This window comes from Brassica napus, chromosome A2, assembly GCF_020379485.1.
Source record: "Brassica napus cultivar Da-Ae chromosome A2, Da-Ae, whole genome shotgun sequence".
In the NCBI taxonomy this organism is placed as follows: domain Eukaryota; kingdom Viridiplantae; phylum Streptophyta; class Magnoliopsida; order Brassicales; family Brassicaceae; genus Brassica; species Brassica napus.
In genome coordinates this window covers 3,900,200-3,925,690 of record NC_063435.1, presented here as the reverse complement: position 1 = coordinate 3,925,690, position 25,491 = coordinate 3,900,200, and the positions used below count along the sequence as shown (strand labels likewise).

The following is a 25,491-nucleotide window of genomic DNA, read 5'->3' as shown; positions in this document are numbered from 1 at the left end:
TTCGATTGCACACATTTTATTATTATTTTTCAGTACGTGAATAAAATATTTATAGACCGTTAACCAGCTAACCTATTACTGATTACCCTCTACAACATATTTGATAAATAAATTTTCTTAAGGATTCTCTCTCGTTTGAAGTATTCAAGTATGAATAGAAATTAAGAACGGGTCCACGTGATGTATATAAGGCTGATACTCCTCGGCGTCAGCACCTTAAAAACACACATGTAAGAGAAGAACCTTATGTCCTTATCATAATGTTTAGTTGTTAACTAGACCAATTCTTTTCCGTTGAATAAGTCTTCTACTGGGAACCAATCCGATGTCTCAGTGCCTACATCAGATGTCATCGAAACACATATGCATTATGTATAATTTATATATATATATATATATATATATTCCTACAAGAGATCCAACTAAATGAAATAAATAAAAAAAATGAAAAATGCAGAGTCTGACAATATGAAACCTATTCTTTATCGACTGGTGAAAAAGTTAGCGTCTTAAGAGCCCTCAGGCTTTTCATACTGCGGAAGTTCTGGAGGCGGCGGTTGCTTTTCTGTTTTTTTGTTGTTGTTTAGTAAGTTTTTCGCGTATAAAGACCCGAAAACAATGACCTGATGGAATGAACTTTGTTTAGTCAAAAGTATCAATAGTGTAACGTATACTGGAGTGCCTAAGCTTTTATTGGATCTAATTGTTCAAATTCCATAAAATGTAAGAGAGAATCAAAAAGATATACCGATCCGATACACTGCTCCCAGCTTAGCGGATGAGAGAACCAAATGCATGAGAGCATGATGCTTGCAAGCTTTATTAAGATAGATGAGAAAGGGATGTGGTGTTAGCTGTTAAGACGGTTTAGTAAGGATTGAGATCGGGTTTGTTATTCACCTGTCTCGTCGTCATGATTGCAGCAAATGTTAGAGCACCAAATGTCCTAATGGTGTAAGAAATGAAGAATTGGCTCGCTGTTGCAACCTGCACATTAGTATCTGGAAGTTCAGTGGGAACTAAAAACCCATAGTGGTTACAAACTAAAGTACCATATTTTGGATTTGGACCTCTGAGACTACATAAACGTAGGACTTATTAAGGACACAACACGTTATTGTAATGACTAAGTAGAAGAATAGAGGAAAACTGAAACTTACTGTGGAAAGAAGAGCGATGTCGAGCAGACAATCTCTATGCCGAGAAACAAAATCTACAGCTAGTAGTAAATGACCTTGCAATATAAGTCCTACCAAAAAAAAAAAGATTTATAAAATGATAAGTAAAAGAGTATGATTGACATAAGAAGATGCAACTCTTACAGTATAGATTGCAGCAATAAGTAAGAGTCTCACCAGTGAAACTAAGAACACAAGAACAAAGTGTTGTGTAGAATATTTGGTTGTGTATCTCCATATTATACCCTTTAAAGAGTTTGTCTTGGAAAGTGCTTGTGAAGCCATCAAACCTGTTAGAGGAAAATACACAATCATGGTTAGTAACAACAAAGTATCGAGATTCCTAATTTAAAACTATGTGATAGTCACATGAACAGTGTAATGAGTAACACAAGATACACATACCCAAGATAGCCAGCCATTAGGGAAACACCCCAAACAGTATTTTCTCTTCCTTTATTGTACGGACTAGCATCATCTCCTGCCTACGGCTCACGTTTTCGTAAACAAACATCAGTACATTTTACCTTGTTGTTCATGGTAATTGTGATACTTTTAACTATGGCTAGGAATTGAGGGTAGAGCAGATTTGTACCGGGAAAAGAATAAAGACAGAGCACCCCAGGGTCACCAGAAAAGCTACTAGATAGTCAAATCCCTTGTACTTTTTCTGCATGATGAGAGTTCCCCATACCTGTACATAGCATAGATATAAGAAATGGTGATGCTAAACTCAAATGCCTCTACCGGAAAACAATGTAACAGCTTACCATAACTGGTATCATTTTGGCACATTTAGCTAGAGTTTGGACCGGGAAGCTCACATACTTGAGAGCCTGGAGGCATTACAACATATGGCAAAAAACAATAGTTATAAAAGTCGCCACAACAAGTTCAAAGATAAAAACTGTACCTCATATTGGCATGTTGTGGTTAAGATGTTAGTCACTGAAATAAGGCAATACTTATAAACCGGAGCTACAGGATCCAAAACTTTCTTGCTTGCCTATAAATTAAAAAAGCCAGACAGAGTTCTTCAAACTTTGGTAATTAAGTAGAAATTAAAAAACTCCAGTTGGGTGGTTTTACCAGTAAAGCACCAGCAGAGACAGCTGAAGTAGTGAGACGATTACAGAAAACAAGAAACAAAGAGTACTTAAAGAACTCTTTGTTCAATCCATAAGGAACTCTCATTATCTTCTCCTTCAAAAAAAAAACCCACAAAGAAAGTTATAAACTTTTAACTAGATTCCATAGAACAGAGAACACAACACATACCTGAAGAACACCATAGATGACAAGAGTTGACATAATCCCTGAAACCGCGAACACACCTTTCCATAGTTTGTTCTCCTTCACTCCATTTGCTGTCTCCGGCTCAGCCATGGCCCATCCACCACCTCTCAATAACCTCACTTATTCCTGAAGAACATGAAACCTAGCTCACATTTAACCAAACACGACTCACATAATACAAAGGCGTGCGAAGCTCAGAGATTTCAAAACTTACACGTGGAACGGATACAATGCAACGACCGATCTAGTGAGATCGGAGAAACTTATGTCTCTACCTCTGAAAAAAATTCTCCGGCGACTCTCCGACTAGATCCGGTTTTGCTCCACCGTCCTTCTCTCCTCTCCTTTCTAAAGTACAGTTCGTTGGGGTTTTGTAAGGATCCGCCACGTCATCACACGAGTGAACAATAAGTCAACGAGACCTTCTAGACGAACTAGAGGGTTTCCGTTTAAAGATATATAACTTTTTAAGCTTACGTGTGGCCCATGAGGAACTTGACTCTTGTCAGTACGATGATGATGTGTTGTTATGTCAAAACACAAAGAAAGAAGATAAGTCCTAATCCAAAACTCGTGGTCGTGATTTTGTTTCTGTTACATCCTTGTAAAATGTCTGCTTTATTTTTTTTTTCTTTTCTTGAAGTAGTAGATTTGGATACGTAAACAAGTAAACAATCTAAAGGAGGAGACGTGAAGCAGCGAATCGATCGTACCAAGATATATACTTTCATGTCCTTATCCTCTGCGTTATTCGATCCTGTAGATGGATTCTGCTTTATCTCCTCGCATTCTTTTCGCACACAGCTTCATTAACTCAAGGTTTGAATGATGATAACTCTCTCCCTCTTTGTTATGTGGTTTATCATGTGTAACACTGGCTCTCTTACTTGTACAGGTCGCCTAGGTTTGCAGCTACTAGTACTTGCTGGAGATTGGTTAACGGTTCATCTCGGGAGACTAAGGTTATTGGGAACAGTGATAGCAATGAAAGTCCTCTCAGAGGAACAGATGCGTCTTTCTTTGATAATGTTGACGCGGAACTCACGCCTGAGACTGTTGATTTCTTCGTGAGTGACGCAGAAGGTGATCCAGATTGTCCCACTCAAGGCTACTCCTCTATCGAACTCGCTCTTCAATCCCTACGCCAAGGAAAGGTTTGTTCTTGATGAAGACCCCATTGGTTTATATTAGAGAATGAACAATATATGTATTATTGATATCAGAGTACACAATATATACATCATAGAAAGTAGGGCTTTCACGTTAGATATTTACATAAGACACTTTCCATATATATACTCTACACGCCCCCTCAAGATGGAGGTACTCGAGTAACTCCAATCTTGCCAAACAATTCTTGAAATCTTGCTCTCGAAAGCGGTTTTGTAAGAGCATCAGCAAGCTGGTCTTTGGTGGAAACATGAGCAACACGAAGTGCACCAGACTGGACATTATTCCGTATGAAATGATAGTCGAGAGCCACATGTTTCATCCTAGAATGGAAAACAGGATTCGCACACAAGTAGGTGGCACCAACGTTGTCGCAGTAAATCACCGGCGCAGCAGGCAAGTTGATTCCGAGTTCTGACGGAAGAGAACATACCCAACGAAGTTCAGAGGCAGTGTTTGCTACTGCACGATATTCAGCTTCAGTGCTAGAACGGGCAACACCATTCTGTTTCTTTGCTGACCATGAGATGGGAGTCGCACCAAGGTAGATGATGTAAGCTTTCGTGGACACATAATCATCGGGATCCCCTGCCCAGTCAGCGTCGGAGTACGCATGAAGCGAGAGAGGAGAGTTCTTACGTACCAGAATACCGTGAGATGCAGTTCCAGCAAGATAACGTAGAACTCGTTTTGCCGCTTGCCAATGGTCATCAGTGGGTCTGTGCATGAATTGCGACAACTTATTAACGGCATATGCTATATCCGGACGTGTGAAGGCCAGATATTGTAAGCTACCCACAACCATTCGATAATCCGTCGGATTTGAGAGCATGGTTCCAGACGCAAGAGTGAGCTTGGGATGTGAGGCCAGCGGAGTAGACACTGGTTTAGCATCTAGCATCTTTGTCTTCGTGAGCAGGTCCTGAATATACTTCCTTTGCATGAGGTGTAGGCCAGAGCTTGTGCGTGTAACCTCAATGCCCAGAAAGTAGGATAAGTTGCCAAGATCTTTGATGGAGAACCGTGTGGCAAGGAGATGAATAAACTGATCAACCAACGCATTGCTACTCCCGGTAACAACAATGTCGTCCACATAAACCAGGATGAAGACCTGATGACCACCATGTGTGTAGACAAAGAGAGATGTATCGGCCACTGAATTTCGAAACCCAGCAGCAAGTAGAGTATGTTTCAGTTCCTCGTACCATGCTCGAGGCGCTTGTTTTAGTCCATAAAGAGCTTTTCTGAGACGACAAACATGATGAGGCCTATCTTGATCAACAAAACCAGGAGGTTGAGAGACATAGACCTCGTCTTGAAGTGTGCCTTGCAAGAATGCATTGTTGACATCAAGTTGACGGATGCACCAGTCATGTCGAACCGCTTGTTCTAGTACAAGACGGACAGTAGTTGATTTAATCACCGGACTAAAAGTCTCAGCATAATCAAGACCATACTTTTGATTGAAACCACGCGCCACAACTCGAGCTTTGTACCTGTCAATTTGACCATTAGGAAGATATTTTAGTGTAAAAATCCATTTGGTATCAATGACGTTTTGACTCGGAGCTGGTGGAACCAGATCATAAGTGTGATTCCGAGTGACTGCATTGAACTCATCAGTACAAGCATTGCGCCATCTTGGATCTCGCAAAGCTTGGTTCACTGTGGTTGGGATTATGGGTCGGGTGTTTACGGTTAGGGTGAATTTGGAGTTGGGTTTTACGATATTGTTTTTGGCTCGGGTTCTCATCTGATGTTGATTTGTGGGTTGAGGTGGTGGCGGGTCTGTATTTTGAGAGGATGAAGATGAAGATGAAGTTTGAGCTGGGGACAGGACAGGTGATATTTGTGGCTGAGGAGGTGTGGAGGCTACAGGTTGGTTCAAGGATATAGGAACGGAAGGGGAGGATGATGTACCTGTCGAATTCCTTACAGAAGTCATCTGGTCTCCACTAACATTGCTAGGGATAGACGACCTCTGTTCTGCAGTAGATGGAGTTTCAGAGATTACCGGAGATGGAGTTGGCACGATCGTCTGATGAGGGACCGAGCTCGGGGGCGCTGCTGAACTAGTGGATACGAGTGGCCGGCTAGGAACGGGTATAGCTATAGGATAAGAATGTGTGGGTTCTGGTGTTTGCGGTTCGACGGTTGAGGAAGATTTGGGTTGAGGATTACGGTATGGGAAAGAGTCTTCGACAAACTGAACATGTCGAGATGTGTATATTCGGCCAGTAACAGGTTCAAGACAAAGGTACGCGCTTTGGGTAAGCGAGTAGCCGACAAAGACGCAGGGGGAGGAGCGATCGTCGAGCTTTGTCTTGGCATATGGTCGCAGCCATGGGTAACACAAGCAGCCGAACACACGAAGTTTGAGGTAGTTGGGTGGTTGATGAAAGAGCTTGGCGTAAGGAGAGCTGTTGTGAAGTACTGGAGACGGCAGCCTATTAATAAGGAACACGGCTGTGGCGAAAGCATATGGCCAATAGGTTTTGGGAACACCCGCTTGACTGAGTAATGTAAGCCCAGTCTCGACAATATGTCGATGCTTCCGCTCGGCAATACCGTTGTGTTCTGGAGTATGAGGCGGAGAAGTAAGATGTGAGATGCCATTAGCGGTGAGGAATGATCTGAGACCAATATACTCTCCTCCATTATCAGAGTATAAGGTAACAATCTTGGTGTTAAACTTGTTCTCAACCAAAGCCTTGAACGCAATGAAGATCTCACGAACTTGGGATTTTTGTTTAAGTGGGTAAAGCCAAGTGTATCGGGTGTAGTGATCAACAAAGATAAGGTAGTATTTGAACTGATCGGTAGAAAGAAGTGGGGATGTCCAGACGTCACTATAGAGACATTCAAGTGGTCTGTGTGTTTGGATAGTGTTTAGGTGAAAAGGGAGTTTGTGGGTTTTATTCATGAGACAATCAGAACATGCAAACTGTTTTTGAACTGAATCAACAACTGGTAATGAAAACTGAGCAACAACAGACTTTAAAATAGAAGTAGAAGGATGGCCAAGTCTTGAATGCCAAGAGGAGATAGAGGTTTTGGGTGATGGTGAAGCATGATAGGTGGCGATTGGGGAGGATGGGATAGGCCACTCGTATAGTTCGTTCTTAGTTTTGCCTTGGAGCAAGCGCGCCCCCGTGCTGAGATCCTTCACCTGAAAATGTGCCGGAAAGAATTCGACAGATACTTGGTTAGTGTTGCATAATCGGTAAACAGAGATGAGATTTCTATGAACATTTGGAACATATAAGACATCTCTTAAGGCTAAGGATTGAGAGGGAGTAGGGAGTATAGATGAACCAGTGTGCGAGATCGCAAGACCGCTACCATCAGCTATGGTGATCTCCTCGCCACCGTTGTACGGTTGGTGTAGTGAGAGATTGTTGAGATCACTTGTAAGGTGATGGGTTGCCCCGCTGTCGAGGATCCAGTTACTTGCGCTGTACGGAGCTGCGACGAGATTCGCGCGAGGCTGCCAAGGAGCTGAAGTGTAGCCTGTGCCGGAAGAGGAACCGTGTTGTTGCAGTTGAGAGCATGTCCTTGCACTGTGCCCATACATACTGCATATCTGGCACCGGCCTTGATAGCCACGAGAGTTACCTTGACGATTATCCTGTCTAGGAGTGAAGCTCTGTTGCTGCCATGTTTGTGCTTGGCGGTTACCTTGACGATTGTTGCCTGCATAGCGATTCTGGTTCCTGATGTTGTTGTTGTTGTGCGGTTTGTGCCCAGTGTGAGTCGCTGCATTCGCCGTAATGGGAGCAGAAACTGGCGCCGTTGCGACGGTTTGAAGCTTGACTTCATGGTTAAGTAAGCGCTCATGAACTTCGGTTAGAGATGGAGGAGTGTCACGGCTCTCAATCTGATCGATGACAGTTTTGTAATCCTCCGGAAGACCGTCGATGACGTACTCGATCTGATCTTCATGATCAAGTGGTTTGCCAAGTAACGCGATCTGATCAAAACGAGTAGTTAAACCTTGAAGATACTCATCGATGGTCTTGCTGTCCTTCTTCCAGTATTTCAACTGATGCTTCAGTTGTTTGAAGTGAGCGCGACTTGGCTTAGCGTAAGTGTCGGAGAGTGTGGTCCGGATCTCAGCTGCAGTGGAGGCAGGGGACAGGATCGGCTGCAGGGAGGTCGAGACAGCTCCGATCAGGGCTGAGAAGAGCAGCCGGTCTTGGCGTTTCCACAGAGTATACGCCGGGTTTGTAGAGATGACGCCTTCATTTGTAAGCGTGGGGGGTGGGATGATCATAGATCCATCAATGTGCCCCGCTAGGTCATATCCATCAAAGAGAGCATGGACTTGACGGCTCCACATCACAAAGTTGGTGGAGGTAAGCTTGGAAACGTTCGTCATGTTGAAAGTATCGGAGACGTTAATGGTCTCACTGTTGCTAGCCGGAGATTGTGACATGGTTGTGAGATATAACTTTGAAAAGAAGAAGAAGATGAGAAAAGAGGGGGAGGTGGCGGCCGCTTAAAGAAAAATAGGGATCTTAAGCTCTTGATACCATATTAGAGAATGAACAATATGTATTATTGGTATCAGAGTACACAATATATACATCATAGAAAGTAGGGCTTTCACGTTAGATATTTACATAAGACACTTTCCATATATATACTCTACAGTTTATAAGTTGTGTAGACTCGGTCTTACCACGTTTCTTTCTTTCTTTCTTTCTTATCAGTTTGTGATCGTTGTTGACGATGAGAACGGGGATGTTGAAGGGAACCTGATCATGTCGGCTACTCTAACGAGTCCGAAAGACATAGCCTTTCTGATCAAGAACGGTTCTGGAATTGTTTCGGTTGGTATGAAGAAAGAAGACCTGGAAAGATTAAACCTTACACTCATGTCACCTGATATGGAAGATGAAGATTCCTCTGCACCAACTTTCACCATCACTGTGGTATAGTTTATTAAAAACTTTAATATTTTTTTTTTACAATTTGAAACTTATCTATGTATATAACTTTTAAAAAAAATAGGGGAAATTAAAGTCCAATGTTTCATTTTTTAACTGTGTCCGGACCCGGGCCAGTTTTGCAAAAACAAATATGATATGATTCTCAATAGTGTTTCAGCTCTTATATAGTTGTTGGTTACAGGATGCAAAATCAGGAACATCAACAGGAGTCTCAGCTTCAGACAGGGCCATGACGGTTCTTACACTTGCCTCTCTTGAAGCTAAACCAGATGATTTCAGGAGACCAGGTCATGTGTTCCCTCTCAAGTACAGAGAGGGTGGAGTTTTGAGGAGAGCCGGTCACACTGAAGCTTCGGTAGATCTAATGATATTAGCTGGTTTACGTCCAGTATCAGTTCTTTCAGCTATTCTTGATCAAGAAGATGGGTCTATGGCTTCACTGCCATATATGAAAAAGCTTGCTACAGAACATGACATTCCCATTGTATCCTTGACTGATCTAATCAGGTAAGTAAATAAGAATGAAAATGTATTTAGAAGATTGATAACTTTGGTTGGATTGAGTGATAGATATTAAATTAGACGGACTTCTAACATAAAACCAATGATAAGTAAATTGGTTCATGTATATTATATATTACTTATGCTAACTTCTAACTTTCGATGTGAGAGACTTTGTCTCTAATAAATGTAATATACTCGCAGATATCGAAGAAAGCGAGATAAGCTAGTGGAGAGAATCACCGTGTCTCGTTTGCCTACCAAATGGGGTCTTTTCCAAGCTTATTGCTACCGATCAAAACTCGATGGAGCCGAAAATATAGCACTTGTTAAGGTACATAAAACACCACTTGCTTTAGATCAAACTCTTGATCAGTTTTGGTTAAGACCAGTGTTGTGTTGTTTCTGTCTGAATCTTAACTAGGGAAACATCGGAAACGGTCAGGATATTCTGGTACGAGTGCATTCAGAGTGCTTAACCGGAGATATTTTCGGTTCAGCACGGTGTGACTGTGGAAACCAGTTGGAGTTAGCTATGCAGTTAATCGAGAAAGAAGGAAGAGGCGTGGTTGTGTATCTTAGGGGACACGAAGGAAGAGGTATTGGTCTTGGTCACAAGCTTAGAGCTTATAACTTGCAGGACGAAGGACATGACACTGTTCAGGCCAATCTTGAACTTGGTCTAGCTATTGATGCTCGTGAATATGGTATTGGTGCTCAGGTCAGCCATAGAATATTCAGTTTTGGTTTTAAATTTTTTTGTTTAGTTGGTTATGTAGTTAGAAAAAAAATAATTAGAACCAAACTAACAGGTTTGGTTTCGGAAAAAAATGGTCCAAAATGTAGATGCTTCGGGATATAGGAGTGAGAACAATGAGGCTGATGACGAATAATCCAGCGAAGTTCACAGGACTGAAAGGGTACGGACTGGCAGTAGTTGGGCGTGTGCCGGTGGTGACACCAATCACCAATGAGAACAGAAGATACATGGAGACCAAACGCAAGAAGATGGGTCACATTTATATCTCTGACATCGATCAGCCTTTGGTTTGACCCACAAGCATTTGATAGAAACAAAGACTTTAATTTTGTTAATCAGTTTAATCACACTGCCAGAGGAAAGGCCTCTTTTATACACATAATTCAATGTAAAGCCCAAATGTATTTATGGTCCATCAAAGCCCATCAGTAGCGTCTTTTGTGATCATTCGTCCGAGAGTCCCACATCGGTAAGGTGGAAAAAATGAGAAGCAAAATTTGCATTATAAATAAAGATCTCCTTCTTAGCTAACTTTTCACGCAGCCATGTGGTGAGCACAAAGCGAACTATTCTTTCGCCTTTTACTAAAGAATACCGTGTGCTCTCCACGCTAAGTGGCATACGCCTATTTTTGGAGGGTCCTGCTTTCGAGTGGGCCCAACAACAATTAGTTGAAGTTTCTAATCATAAACCGGCTTTGGTCTAGTGGCTTGTTTTGGTCGAATGGCTTTTTGGTTAAACGATCAGTTTCGATTGAACAAGTCACAATCTTTATTCAATTAATGTCTGCTAATTAAACTTTACGACACGAATTTCTCGAATGAAGATCAGATCAATCGTGATAACGGTTACCTTAAAACCGTACTCATTTTTTGCACTATCAGTCCATTAATTCTTTCATATTCTCATCAACATTTACTCATTTAGACACAAGTCGAGTAAAATCGAACATTTTTCAAATCGAATTAAAGTGGTAATGAAACCGTGACTGGTACAGAAAACAAATTTATTACCCTTGAACCAAATTTGACATAATAACCGAACCGTTCAAACCGGAGTTAGAATCATAAAGAAGGGACAAAAATAATCACCCAGCTTACAATACTGCTCTGATAAATCTCGTAAAATGATCGATTAGCTACTCTAATCTCTGCCTCTTTCCGGTTAACATCGTTTGATCGATAACCGAACTCGAACCGAGCCCAAATCTCATAACCGAACCAGAACACGTTAGCGAGCTGTTACTAACATCAGACCCTTTAAACGAGAATGGAGTAGTCAGAGTAGGTAAATCAAAACGCTGCGATTGCGTTTGAGGAGGTGGGTTAACCCATTTTGGCAGCGGTCCCGCGACAAGAAGCGTTTGAAGAAGCGGTCCAGCTTCCACCACCGCTTTTAATAGCTTCCCCGTTTCAGGAAAAGCTTTCCCCATCACGAGAGCGTCCATAGGATCGAGCTGATGATGTTTATGAGCCGTTGGGTCGTTGAGGATCATAGACGGCTGAGGTTGATGAATGTTGAGGAAGCTGGAGAGTTCTGAGGAAGAAGGAGAAGAAGATCCGTCACGAGAGAAGGTGTTTGACTCAGTGATGCTTCTTGAATTAGAGTTTTGGGTTTGGGTGAGAAACTGAGATAGTTGTTGTCTAGCTTGGTCTCGTTCTTGCTGAGTGGATTTGAGTAGAGTGAGAAGCTGGTTGACTTCTTCGGTATGTGTTCTTGATTTCTCATTAGCTTCCATTTTCAGTGTCTCTAGCTCGAACAGAGTGTTCTGCAGATTCTGCCTCATCTCATCAAGGCTCTGCATCTCAAAAAAAGGTAAACAAAAATTCATATTTATATAAACAAAGAAAACTGCTACATACCAAGAAAAAAAAATGTGATGATGATACCTCTTGATGAAGCCAGATAGAAGAATAAAAGTCATCCATTGATGAGTGTCTGTATTTTGTTATACTCTATTAAGGACTTAACAATAAAATGATCCCTTCTGGTGGGTTTCTTTAACCGTATATATAGTATACAGAATGTAATCAATGTAAAATATCAGTGCATTGCTTGGTTTTCTTTTCTATGGAATATCCTTCAAAAAGTCATTGACCCATGTAGGTCAGAGAAAAAGACAACAAATAAATTGTAAAGTGGATGGTTGAACTTTGATTTAATTCAGATACTTGAAAACGAAAGACCTTGATTTTATTTACACCAAACTACTTGCATTTGCATATAAACTCATTTCTTAAAGCTACTAATTTGCATTTTACCTATTCAAATAAGCATTTTTTTTTTTGAACAATCTATTCAAATAAGCATACGTACCACTAAAAGCAGGGGGCATTGGTGGCGCTCCCAAATTTGTTTTAAGCTCCCAAAATTTTTGAATTTTTAAGTTCCCAAATTTGTAAAAAAATAAATTTAGACTTCTGAACTTTTGAAATCTTTACTAAATGGTCTAGGGTCCCAGACTCTTCTAATTATTGTAGAATTTTTGACACAGACTATATGTAGATGAGTATTAATTAAGACTATAAAAAGAGAACCATAGTCAAAGACACACAGTATAAGATGTCTTTTGTAGGAAATATGGTTTGTTTGTTATTAGTATGGTATTTAAATTCAGAAAATATAAGATATTTAAATGAATACCTAAAATAATGGAAGAAACATTTTTTATTAGTGGTATATTAGGTTTGTTTAAATTTTGTATATTTTTAGGAAATATGGTTTGTTTGTTATTATTACAAGTTTTAGTAGGACTATTAGTGGTATATTAGGTTTGATTAAATTTTGTATATTTTTAGGAAATATAGTTTGTTTGTTTGTTATTATTACAAGTTTTAGTAGGACTATTTCATTAATAATATATGTGTTCTTTGAATCTGAGAATAGGATATCTTTTTTAGAAAATATGGTTTCGTTAATAGAGATATTAGTATAGTATTTAAATTCATATAATATAAGATATTTAGATGAATACCTAAAACGATGGAAGAAATATTTGTTAGAATTTAGAACATTAATTATTAATGAAATAGTCCTACTAAAAATTGTAGATAAAAATTTTGACTTTATTTTAATAGAATAGATATTGATTAACTTATTCATTCCTAATTACGTAAACATTTATCCATTTAATTACCCAATAATTGCAATGCAGCGGATTCTCGTGCACAAACTAACAAAAAGATATGTAAATTCAGACAGGTCCAATTTAGGCCGTATTATATTTTTGTGATATATGCATTTTTGTTTGTATGCAAACTTGATAAAATACTTGTACTAGATTGGCTTGTGGACTGCCCAAGAAATATATTTGATATCTAATGGGACAGTTTTCTTTTTTCCTACCATGAGTGTACGTATTTACTTGTAGACTCTTTACTTGTAATATGTCTTTAGTCCTTACGTTAGCTAGCTTTAATGTCGATCGTACACTCAATTTCATTGTTATGCAAATATTCTTTACGCACATAATACTCAAAACCACTATTATACAAAACATTCTTATCGAGCTTCGTGGTATTATTTTTCATGTTTTTAAGGAATTGCAAAATGCTCCACTTCAAAAAGGAATATTTATTTTTATTTGATAGGTGTACCTCCACTTTTTTTTTTTGCCGGCACCTCCACTTCAAATATTATAAACTTCTACACGGCTCACAGTTTGCTTTTGACGTTAACGATCTTCTTAAATCATATATATATAACATATAAACATGTAAACTTAAACTCTTGTTATAATTGATATTTTCTTAACGAAGAATTAATGATACTTTAATACAAAGCCATTTACTGGTAAGAAAAAACCCATATACACTACTGTAACACTAGTATTCGACAAATAAAAAGACTTGAGAAAGTTGTAATGAACTTAACCAACAAGTAAAAAAATCGAATATATCTATACAAATTTTAGATAAATGAATAAAACACATACCATATAATGACAAAGAGAAGAGACATTAAGACTTTTAAATACAAATCTATATACAAACCCCATCAAATAAACTAGATTAGTAATGTTTACAGTTTTTCTATGAGCTATATATTATCAACTTGCAATATTGTTTTTAGTTGGCCTATCAAACCTTATGGAACTCGTGATGTTGGTATTTTCTAGGACGGCACATAGCAACAGATACAAGTCATATATAGACAATTATCATCTTTCATGACTTGGACCGTAAATTAAAAACTATATTACACGTGTCTTCACTTTTGAATGATTCGTCTAAAAATTCGACTTATGGATACTAAATGCTTTGACTATCAAATCCAATCAGTTTAAACTTATCTTCAAATGCTTCTCACAAAACATATTATCTCGACCCTCCGAACGATTAATTCGTTCCATTTTTAGAATGGTTGTGGTCCACGACAGTTGGCACAGTTTGCTTTCTAACGCAACCATGTTTGCTGTCGGATGGTTCAGCTCCAACCATATTTGCTTGACTATTAGAGCGATTTCATCTACTGTCTATATGAGTGAACAAACATCTATAAAAATTTCAAACATCTTGAAAACAAATTATGCAAACATAAAACGTCTGTTTGAAATCAAACTTACAGCATATAAGAAAAATGATAATTTAACGACTTAATATACTAAAATAGTATGATTTGATCATTCAGCAGTCGTAGGATATTTTGGTTCGATAATTAGATCTCACACAAAACTTTAGTGCTTTTGTTAATGATGATGATTGTCATCCAGTCTAAGATGATTTACATTTTGACACAATTTAAGTTATGTTCATTGTTGGTTCCGGCCAATAAATAAGAACCTTTCGTGATAACAACTCTTATCATTAAAGTCGGTCCAAGGGTTTGAAATCTTGACTAGCTTTCTCTCGAAAATTTCTATTTAATGTTCTTGCAAAATTTAAAGTTTGAGCACTTTTTCGATATTAATTGCGAACACATTCCATGAGGTACACGAGTAGTTGACTGGTAATCAAACCTGTAGCAGAGAAAGACATATGTTGCTCTATAAAATTTGGATAGAAGGAAAATAAAGATAATTAATTAGTTTGTTTGTGTGGTCTTATTTAGTTAGACTGAAAATGAAGACTTGTTAATTTATTCGGACTTTTGGGCTTTATCACATGCTTCAAGCTTTAAGAACCTTAGTAAAGCTATTTATCAAGGCATATGTTTATCCTGATTGAAGTAAGAGTTCAAAATGAGGCTACGAGATGTCTCATATGTTCCTTTATACTCTAGTAAGAGGGAAAATTACGGAGCATGTGTTAATACACTAGATGAAGATCTAGCTGTGCAAAGCCTTTTTTAAAAAAAAAGATCTACGCTGTGCATGGAGATACTATGCATGTAGATGATCGATGTTATGAAAATTGGTAAGATGTTTACATGTACTACTATTAATTTTAAAGAAAATCGTTACATATCTTTTTGTAAGTTTGTAAATTAATAGTAGTACACATAAACATCTTTCTATTATAATTAACATGTAACACATTATAATAGAAAGATGTTTACGTGTACTACTATTAATTTTAAAGAAAATTTTAGATGAGAGTGTTTTTTCAGTTTGCAACTCTTCTCCAGCAAGCCTTTTTTATACAAAAAAAAAAGAATCAGTAAATACCATTCAATCGAACCTTAAACATATAATCTGAACAATTTGAGCAATGTAGCTAGCTTAAACAAAGAAACAAATGAACATTTCATGTTTTTCAAACTCTTCTTCAACAACACTTTCTTACAAGATATAAGTTAACATAAAATCGAACCCTACATACCAAAATTCGAACACTTTGAGCAATGTATAACTAGACAGAGACAAAGAGACACGCACACGCAACTATTCTGGTCAGCTAGGTAACTTAAATAGTCGACTCCAAGATGTTTGCAATGTTATTTTTGATAAGTAAGATGTTCACAATGTTGATCCCGTGAGATCTACGCAAGAGGTGGAGAAAAGGCATGAGTTTATGCACCAAACCCCAAAACGGATCAACCCTAGACATCTCTTGCGTGACTCTGATTGCCTTGAACACCACGAAGTTCCCAAACTCATTCCTCGCCAGCCTCATCAATCTGTCTCCGTCGCACTCCAAAAACTCCAAAACCACCACAGCCATCGACTCCTCCGCCTCAAGAAGCTTCTCTACGATGTAGTGATATATCTAAACTACTTTGTGTCTTCTCAGTAACAATTATTTGCTTCTTGAAACATGAAAGCTATCAGGAGATTCATTTTCCTCTCTAACTATGATTATGAATAATAGAGCAAATTGATAATATGGCCATGATAATCCATTAAATTATTTAAACTTTTTTAAAAAAAGAAGGAAAAAACAAAAATTAAAGGCACATAGAGCGATAACATAAACAAGGATAAAGATAGACATATCTGAGGAGATGATTTAAGGGACTTTCACATTTTCTTTCTCTTGCCGTGATGCTTCTCTGCTTTTCCAAGCTTAGATTTTCGTTGTTTGAACAACTGGAGATAAAGCTTCAACCAAAGGAACGGGTAGACCAAGAGGACAGCCTGAATAAAAATGCCATAAGCAGATCAAAAACAGAAGGCCATGAAGATTCAAGAAAATAGACGTTTTCTGAAACAGAGTCTACAAAACGCTGCTTAAAACATAACGTGCACAGCTTCATTAATACTTAAGCGATAGTCAAGACAAAAGGGTATTGTTGTTGGAGAAGAAGGAAGCGATGAACATACCCAAAGGAATTGGTAGTAACTGAAAGGGAAAACAGAGAAGAAATTTGCATAAAGGTTCCTTTCTTTAACATGTGGAAGCGCTTTGTACATGATCAACACTGCATAAACATTGGTCAAAGTCAACAAGAAGAAACGAATGAAGAAATCTAGCTTCAGAGGAATTACATATTATACTTTTCAAAGCACTCACATTCACCCGCTAGTCCCGTTGGATAGATGATGATGAATCCTGTATACCTGGATGGTAAAAACACATTACATAATCCGTTCAACTCGAAAAAGAATCTGTTTCAGATTAAAAAAAAACAATGATATAAAGCTTGGTGTAGTACCTGAGATAGGTTAGCCAATAGGGACATCTACCAAGGCAAGTTAAAGCATAGTGAGGATATCTAATCATCTGCATCCAAATCAATCACTCAGCTTACACATAAGAGTAATAGACAATACAACTAGTTATATATAAAGTTCCACCTAGACAGGGCTCCATTCTCCTAAAAATTCTCCCAGTCTACTCTAACCGCTGCTAATGGTCCGTTTCAACTGTCACTAGTATTTATCCGCCCTTATCGTAAGTAAAAGACTGATAGAGAAGTGAAGATCAATCAAACTCACCTCGCCGATACACCAAGCTACAAGAGTTATTGCCAGCCACGGCGAATCCTGGACCTGAAAAAGATGAACATAAAAACAGAATCACACTGCTAGCTTTTCTGAAACATCTTCTCAGCTTACGAGTAAAGCGCTTCCAAGAGTAAAAACCTCATTGATCTGTCCAACAATAGCCAAAATGAAGTGTGTTCTTCCACTCCATTGCATCAGCGGAGATAAGAATCCACTCGGTACAATTCCTTTTAAAATTTCGAATAGAATCAATCAATCAGTTCATAACTCATTCACTCCAATCAAAAGAGTGTTACCTATAGCTCCGTGAAGAACTTCAAGAACTGCAGCAGCTTGTATCACACCTGAACCGAATCCAAAACACAGATCATTCTCACCGATCAAAAGCTTAAAGCGAGACAGAGGGATCTCTCACTTATCAAATATCCGGCGGCAGAGTAAGCGCCGCCATTGATCGTCTTGCTCGATAAAACGCTGCTAACGATACTCAGAAGCGAAATCGTCCTGCTCGAATAACACAAAAATCTCATGGATAAACGAACGAAAGAAGGAGAGTCAGTGAAAAACGAAGAGAGAGAGAGAGATACCATGACGAAGCTTGGAGAAAGTTGTAAGCGAAGAGATAAGACTTCACGAACGGCGACGACGACATCTTCGATTTGTAATCCGGCGGAGGCTCGAATAGTGTGTGTGGATAGCATTTTGACTTGACGGCGGGTGAAGAGAGATTTGGAGTAACGTCACATGATTGCGTGGCCCTGAGTCACTCACTCGTACCGTTACGTTGGTTAATGTTTCAGCTAATTAGTTTCAGTTAAATTGAATATTTTCATATTTTACACTTAGGCACCCCTGAATTAGTTTTTAGTTTCAGTTTAACCCTATACTATATAAAATTAACTTAAACATCCTTCTTATAGCGAGAGAGAGACACACAAACAAACGCAAATCCTTGTTGCTTGTAATTTGGCTCTTTTCGTTTCTTGGAAGTGGAATTGGGAATTTAATTAATAATGATATTTTGATAATCTCCTTGTGATTTTTAGACATGCTTGGATTCATATCAACTTGCTTTCTTTTTTTAAACATACTCTTCCCATTACTTTGGGTGGAAAGGGGTAGTTTTATCGACTGATTTGTGGTATGATTAGGACTTTAATTAGTCGGATTATTACTCTGCATACGGATCTTAATCTATCCCCCATCCATTTGTTCTTTAGTGGGGCAGGTAAAATCAGATTAGGAAAGATTATCTGCTCTAATTGTTTTATGCAAATCAGGCAAACTAATCATATGCCTATGGAAAGATTCAGAAAACTTTAATTATGCTCCCTTCTCCAGTTTTTAATTGATAAATAGCTGCTTGCATGCTTTTTGATAAATAGCTGCTTGCATGCTTTTAAGCAGCCATCTTTTTCTTCTATTTGTTTTTTTATTTAATTGAACTTTTAAATATTTTTAAGGAAAAGTTGAAGCTTTAGTCTCTTGAATTGCTCATATAATAAAGAAATAAAGAAGGATATCTTACCATAAGGACTAGAGTGGGAACTGGTCTTTTTTATTATTATCATGGTGCAATTTCTCAAACAGATAAAAAGAACATACTCGATTTTAGCAATAAGATGATAAAGCAGAAGAATACATTCTTTTTTCACAAAGTTGGCTTAAGCTTTACAAGTCAAACCTATTATCTTGGATTGTTTAGTAGATGAATATGCTTTGTTCTGTCATGTTGCTACTTGCTTGGTTCCATTTCTCTTCCTTCACTCTTCAGGGTTTTAAACTTTTAATAATGGATACTCACATCTCTTTGAAGGATCAACATTAATTTATATACAAACTTTCACAAAAAAACTTCAAAGTGTTCATTTTGGAAATAGAGTCCTGACTTGTATTATACATTAGTATCCAATACAAAGGCATCTCTGTAAGAATAAGAGATGTATATGATTTTTTTCACGCACTCTACAAACTAACATATATGAAGGAAACGACATAGGATGATGATGATGATGACTACACATGATATTAGTACAGTGGGTGGTGTTTGCTTATGTAAGTCATGGAAAATTACAACAGTCGTTTGATAATATATATAGGCTGCACATATAAACATTAAAGTGTTACAAATCCTAGACTAAAGACGACCACGAAGATCTACCATGTTCAAAAGTGAGAGGAAACTGATCAATGGCAAAAGAAGATATCTTACTTTCATCTGCATCCATATTCCATATAGACTCCAAGGAGCTTTCCCATGCTGGAGAAGCCAGAGGAGGGAAGTTCAAGTAGCAGCTTTGCTCTGAGTAGTAGATGTCTTTCACCGGTTTGGTAATGCTTTCTCCAGACTGATCAATCTCTCTCCATATGTCATCCATAGAGTAGTATCCGTCGTGATTCATTTTCCCTTTGGATCCTCCAGTGTCTTGAGTAGTTGCGGTGGTCATAGATGATGAGCAGAAGTTTGAAGATGATGAAGTTGGCGACATAGGTCTCTTCTTCTCTTGTGCTATCTTCCTCATATGAGTCCTCCAATAATTCTTTATCTCATTATCGGTACGACCCGGTAATTTCCGGGCTATTTTCGACCACCTGCGTATAAATAATATTAGCAATGTTCATACCAAAAAAAAAAAAGATTTTAGAAAATATTTTCTTAGGGTTTCTCTGTTTCTTGAAGATTTCTTTCTGACCTGTTTCCCCATTTGGCGTGAAGCTCAAGGACAAGACGCTCTTCTTCAGGAGTCATCTTACCACGTTTAAGACCAGGATGTAGGTAATTAACCCACCTTAACCTGCAACTCTTTCCTGTTCTATTTAAACCTACAACCAAAACCAGGTCATATCTTTTAATGGAAGGTCCTTTGCAAAGACCAACCATTTTTCCAAACACAAGCCCTATACCTATTCCTATGTTTCTCCCTCCACCTTCAAACCTGAAACTTTCGCTACAAAATCCCATCTTCGATCTCCGAACATGTGGACAAAGTTGACCAAGAGGATGTCCTCTTGTTCTGTCCACGGTCCTTTACGGTATTCAGCTTGAACATTCTTCATCTCTCGTTCTCTATCTTTCTTCTCTCTCTGTGTATAGAAAAGTTACTTCTCAGTCTTGTTTTATGGGAATCTATATGGCATACTCTAGACCAATATTTATATAAGCCAACTTGAACACTGTTGTTGTGTCTACGCGGTATAACACTCACATTATTAAAACTCTCCAATGATTTGTTTTTATAATCTTTACCGTCCATATGGTGAGCGATATTATGTTGGAGATAATGTGGGGTTTATGATGCCATCAAGCCATTAGAGAAGAATACTTATAAAGGAAATGATCGTCAATAGGCGATGATGCTGATGATAATGTGGGGTCTCTTGTTTTATGATGCCATCAAGCCATTAGCGAATATATAAAAAAGGAAATGATCGCGCGTTAATAGGCGACTGATGCAACACCCCCACTAATGCTGCCTTTTCTTTGTCTTTTTGTGTGTTGCAATAAGAACGCTTTCTTATATTTCCTTTTGGCAGGTCCCAATAGTTTCAATTGCACTATCTCGCTCGCGCGTCAGTAAAATATTCAGCAGCATCCCACAAATCAAACCAGAAGAGGAAATAAGGTAAACTATATACATATAATCCTTATTATCTATATAACAAAGTAGTATACAGATTATTAGTTGTCTTAATCTCAAGGTTTTAACAACATGGAAGAAGTATATATAAGAGCATGATTATCAATGGGACTTATTTGGTGGTCCTTAGAGTTTTATATTGTTATTTCTCCACGTCTGACGAAGGGCGAGCCCAGGACGAGCCCACAAACTTCTTATTCTGGGACTTTCGGACATAATCCTTAACAAATTACTCCCTTTTACGTTTTCTTTTTTGGGCCAAAATTAATAAGGACGTCCATAAAGACGTCCAATACTGATGCTCTGTCTTAATCTCAAGGTTTTAACAACATGGAAGAAGTATATATAAGGCTCTAGAGATTATTTTTTCCTATTTTGTGAGGTTATGATTGCAGTTTGTCCTTTGACTTTATTAAAAGTTAATCTAGATATCACTATAGAAGCTTAGAGCATGTTCAATGGGATTTTTTCTCTTGAAATTTTAAAAATACATATATGTATATATAGATATAAATAATAGTATTTAATTATAAATATTTTAGTATTACAGAAAATTTAACCGAAAGTTTTTAAAACAATGGGGAAACTCTCATTGGAGTTGCTCTTATATTATAGGTCAAGAAAGATAAATTTTAATTAAATAAAAGCATATGTAAAAGGGGTCGAATTGTTTTGGGTGTCTATTAAGTGGCTTTTGTATCTAGCAGCAGCACTTGAGATTGAAAGTTAGATACTTCGATATTGTTTTAATGATTTGGAGTTCATTTAGTGACCCAATAAAGTTTATTTAATAAACTATTTATTTAGTAGATGAGAAAGGCCAATTTAATTTGCCTTGACATTGTGATGTGCCCCTTGGTACTCTGTTTTGTCGACGAAAGTTTGGATTCTTGGCCCTTTTTTCAAAAAAAAAAAAAAGTTTGAATTCTTAGTCCATAATCTTTCCAAACCCTAAGAAAGTCATTGGTAATACTTGTTTCTCAATATTTCTTTATATATATTTATTTATTTCTTTATTATAACTATATGATTTATTGGATTTCATTGACCTTACACAGTTGCTCACGTGTGCAATTTATATGGCTTACTTACGTCTTCTAGATGCATGAACAAGTAGAGTAGACAGGGTTCTAAGTACCTGATGTGCTGGTCCATAGAAGCAGAGAATAAGGAGTATATATATCCTTCTTTTCTCAGCATATATCTCTAATTGGCAAAGAGTTCCCAAGATTCTTCAAATTGTTTTGTTCTGTGGAAAACTCTGAAAATGACCTAGAAGAATATGATAAGTATACTCAGATTGATGTTGCATAGTCGTTCTTAGTTCTTACGTAGAAGCAAAAATAAACCGAAACACTAAAAAGTTTCCGGTTTAATTTTATTTTTATGGGCCGTGAAAAAAATCAATACTGATTTACCAAGGTCACAACATCCCTAGTTACCTTCGATCCTAAAATTAAGCTAGAGCTCTATGTGTTTGTGGTTACTATTTCAATTGTATTTTTTTGTGTACTGTACAAGTTTTGTTTTAATAGCTCAAACCTGAAACATTTTCTTTGTGCTTGCATTTTGCAAAGATATCTTTTTTTTTTGTAACACAGTGCAAAGATTATCTCAAACCCGAAAACGTTTGTGTTACAAAAATGTTTTTGACTCAAACTTTATGTTTGAAAACAAGACTGTCTTTTACAGCCTTCCAAAGTTCACATCTATAAATTCCATGTTGGTGACTTTCAACGTGGAAGTTTAGACAATTGAATTTGAAACATACATGGTCAGATGGTCTAGTATGAACGATTTGGCTATTCATATATTAGTTCCGGTTTACCATTTAGGTAGAGAAACTTGAGAGCAGGAAGTCAGGAACAAGTCCTCTTATTTTCTTCGAAAATGAACTAACATGCATATCTATTCCATATTCGATTCGCAATAATTGTATCAACTAGGTCACTACGAAAGTTACATGGTCGACCTTTGAGTGGCGCGAGTGCATCTAATGCGCGGCAAACTTTTTCTCTCATCTTCAAGCTTCGTGTTCTCCATGAGTGGAGGCGCTGCGTGTCTTCCGCTGACCTCGTCGGAGCTCGTCTCGTCTTCCCACCCGGTATCTGATCAACAAGACAGAGGATTAATCGTCATGTATCGTCAAGGTGGTATATCTCTCTCTCCCCTTCCGGTTGGGTTAGGTCTCTGGCAGAGAAGTGCTTACCATGGTTTGAAAAAAGGTTCTGAAAATGTGCAAATTTTAGGCCCCCTAGTTTTATAAAATTATTCTATAGAGCTAAATGTATAGTTTTAGATAGATTTTCACCTGATTCTGAATTTGACTTTTGTTTTTGCTGAATGTTTTATTCTAATCAATTTTAATATGTGTTAACTAAAATGCAAATAATTAATTTAAGAACCGATACGGTCCAACTCACAATTCTGATTTTTGTTTTGCTTTTGTTATTTACTATAATCCAATTTTTTCCTTACCAAAAGTTAGTTGTTTGTATTTTTATTTATACATTATGATAGTTTGATAAAGGAGTTCATAAAAAAAAAATAATAATACGTTTCAACATACATATTTTATCTATCAAAACTGACAAAATGTTGTATACTTTACCTACCATTATTTTTATTCAATATTATGTTATTATCACTTTTATTTTTATTATTTTTATCATTTGTATTTAAATGATTATCTTTATCTTTCTAAAATACCAGATTATTATTTTAACTTTCTCTAAAAATACCAGTTTTCTACTTATGATTTTAACCTTTACTTTTAAATTACTAATAAAAATGGTTTTTGTATCACAATTAAAATTCATATTTTCTATTACATATTTTAAAATTTTATTTTTAAAATTAGCCATGAGCTCCCAAAAGTTCTAGCACGACACTGGTCTATGGTGCTGCAGCTCTCTAGGTGAGCACCGTCGCTCTGGTGGTTCGTCGGTGAAGGTGACAGGCTGTCAGCTTCCTATTAGAAGAGCGGGAACGGCGCCGTTAACCGCTAGTCTACTACCGGAGTTTGGTGCATGGGTGGAGCGAGTTTCTATGTTGGAGGTTCTACTATATGGGATGGCGGTTCTCTTGATGGCTTCTCTCTGGTTCGGAATCTTTGTTTCGCCGCCGTAACTGTGAGAAGGTATATGTGGTCTCTCGGACCTAGGAGGAAGGGTGAGTTTCAGACGGATTACAGCGTTAGGGTTATAGAGCCAACCTCAATCTTTCAGTTCAGGCGTTTGGGGCCGCGGGGCGACTCTACGGGTGGTGCTTTGACGGTCAGGCGAAGGAACATGCGTGGTTCTTGGACACATCGGCACCGTGAGGTCCCACCGAATTGGATTTCTTGCCACCTGTGTCCACCAGAGTTTAGAGCTTTCTCTATTTAGCTTTCTTTCCCTTAACTGTACTCTCCTTTCTGCTTCAACATTTACTTAATCATGTTATTATACCTGATATTTTCACATTTTGTTTATATTTAAAAGTATCTATTTTTTTTTTAAACAGTACCGACGATTAGTTCAACTTTGAAATTTCTAAGTAAATATAAGATATGATATTATCTTTGTTTGGTCAAACAATAATAACTTAGTTTCCAACAAGAATCAAATCCAAAACAGACAAATTTAAATATATTTATACTTCTTCCTTTTTTTAATGATAGACTTTTTTTAAAAAAAAATTTGTTTCAGAAAGATGTATTTTTTTGTATTTTCTATGAAAAAATTATAAACTTCAATAAAATTAATTGACTTTATTGAATTACTATTAGTTAAAAATTATTAAAAATTAAAAATTACAGAAAACAATACATTTATTATGGTAGTTTAATGTGTTTTCTTAATATGTATGAAAATACTAAAAAGTCTATTTTTCGTGGAACGGAGGGAATACATTGTTTTAAACCAATCCTTACTATCAGGCTGCCACTCATTACTAATTGTTTTCCCTCTTAAATATTGCGTGGTTCTGCTTAATGCCTTAAATATCCTGGTGTGGAATATTCGGGTTCTAATGCATTTCTTAATGAATAAATGCTTCCTCTGTTGCTTTCAGTTTCTCGAATTGTCCATTGTCCAATAGCGAATATAAAAATTATGCACAGCACCACAATCTGAAAGCTACTACATATTATCGCAGTCTGGTTGGTGTGACAACAGCTGTTGCAGTGCAGATGCATGTAATTATAATTTTAAACATTATTAAAAGATTTGTAAAACTGATATAACGGTTAAAATTTAATTCATTTATAAAATAATTATGACTGATTAATTATTAAATACATTAGTGGTTAAATAATAAATTAATAATATTTACATTTTATATAAAAAATATTAAAAATCATATTATTATAGTAAATATAAAATTTATATTTATAAAATTATACTATTAGATTTTCTATAAAAATTAAAGAGAATATTTTTGTTCTAAATTTTTATAATATAAATTAAAATAATATATATATATATATAAATATATAAAGTAGTATTTCTATTATGTCAATATAATTTTTTATTGATTTTTTTATATTTATGTAATTTTTTGTAAAAAAATTGTTTACCTTCCGCAACCGTAAACACTATAGCTGAAAATATCTTTAAATTTAAGAGATTTGAAGTAGTTTGAAATGATTTGTAGCATTTTATATGATTATTGCAAAACACCAATAACCTCT

The 25,491-nt window shown here is 37.1% G+C and overlaps 5 protein-coding genes and 1 non-coding gene across 9 annotated transcripts; 2 read left to right on the top strand and 4 right to left on the bottom strand.

The window, feature by feature from the left end:
- On the bottom strand, positions 1-2,841 carry LOC106385534 (UDP-galactose/UDP-glucose transporter 5B). The gene is made up of 13 exons (XM_048750229.1): positions 2,689-2,841; positions 2,457-2,600; positions 2,268-2,381; positions 2,092-2,184; positions 1,949-2,014; positions 1,774-1,872; positions 1,584-1,663; positions 1,356-1,468; positions 1,161-1,249; positions 901-987; positions 749-817; positions 476-623; positions 1-337 (listed from the first exon to the last, which is right to left on the bottom strand). The coding sequence occupies exons 2-12, from the start codon at positions 2,562-2,564 to the stop codon at positions 510-512; spliced, it is 1,032 nt and encodes a 343-aa protein (XP_048606186.1). The 5' UTR covers positions 2,565-2,600; positions 2,689-2,841; the 3' UTR covers positions 1-337; positions 476-509.
- Positions 2,842-2,965: 124 nt separating this feature from the next.
- Positions 2,966-10,304, top strand: LOC106385473 (monofunctional riboflavin biosynthesis protein RIBA 3, chloroplastic). 2 transcript variants are annotated; one of them, XM_013825390.3, is made up of 7 exons: positions 2,966-3,293; positions 3,370-3,628; positions 8,357-8,578; positions 8,778-9,103; positions 9,302-9,431; positions 9,522-9,818; positions 9,944-10,304. In XM_013825390.3, exons 1-7 carry the CDS (start codon positions 3,238-3,240, stop codon positions 10,148-10,150), a joined length of 1,497 nt encoding a protein of 498 aa, XP_013680844.3. In that variant the 5' UTR covers positions 2,966-3,237; the 3' UTR covers positions 10,151-10,304. The 2 variants fall into 2 exon arrangements, with proteins under 2 accessions (XP_013680844.3, XP_048606181.1); XM_048750224.1 differs by having other exon boundaries at positions 2,968-3,293; positions 9,910-10,304.
- Positions 10,305-10,398: 94 nt separating this feature from the next.
- LOC125589670 lies at positions 10,399-10,516 on the top strand. Its single transcript, XR_007325843.1, has one exon. It is a non-coding gene; the product is annotated as a U5 spliceosomal RNA (small nuclear RNA).
- A 330-nt stretch (positions 10,517-10,846) lies between these two features.
- On the bottom strand, positions 10,847-11,889 carry LOC106386881. Its single transcript, XM_013826701.3, has 2 exons — positions 11,747-11,889; positions 10,847-11,655 (listed from the first exon to the last, which is right to left on the bottom strand). Exons 1-2 carry the CDS (start codon positions 11,783-11,785, stop codon positions 10,996-10,998), a joined length of 699 nt encoding a protein of 232 aa, XP_013682155.2. The 5' UTR covers positions 11,786-11,889; the 3' UTR covers positions 10,847-10,995.
- Positions 11,890-16,111: 4,222 nt separating this feature from the next.
- On the bottom strand, positions 16,112-17,977 carry LOC106385553 (very-long-chain (3R)-3-hydroxyacyl-CoA dehydratase 2-like). The gene is made up of 9 exons (XM_013825469.3): positions 17,769-17,977; positions 17,597-17,685; positions 17,478-17,525; positions 17,320-17,408; positions 17,173-17,226; positions 16,890-16,957; positions 16,748-16,794; positions 16,558-16,655; positions 16,112-16,371 (listed from the first exon to the last, which is right to left on the bottom strand). Exons 1-9 carry the CDS (start codon positions 17,831-17,833, stop codon positions 16,255-16,257), a joined length of 675 nt encoding a protein of 224 aa, XP_013680923.2. The 5' UTR covers positions 17,834-17,977; the 3' UTR covers positions 16,112-16,254.
- A 1,072-nt stretch (positions 17,978-19,049) lies between these two features.
- LOC106385710 (transcription factor MYB59-like) lies at positions 19,050-20,457 on the bottom strand. 3 transcript variants are annotated; one of them, XM_048750212.1, is made up of 3 exons: positions 20,118-20,457; positions 19,875-20,004; positions 19,050-19,773 (listed from the first exon to the last, which is right to left on the bottom strand). In XM_048750212.1, exons 1-3 carry the CDS (start codon positions 20,236-20,238, stop codon positions 19,314-19,316), a joined length of 711 nt encoding a protein of 236 aa, XP_048606169.1. In that variant the 5' UTR covers positions 20,239-20,457; the 3' UTR covers positions 19,050-19,313. The 3 variants fall into 3 exon arrangements, with proteins under 3 accessions (XP_048606169.1, XP_048606174.1, XP_048606166.1); XM_048750217.1 differs by having other exon boundaries at positions 20,086-20,447; XM_048750209.1 differs by having other exon boundaries at positions 19,875-20,441.
- Between the last annotated feature and the right edge of the window lie 5,034 nt (positions 20,458-25,491).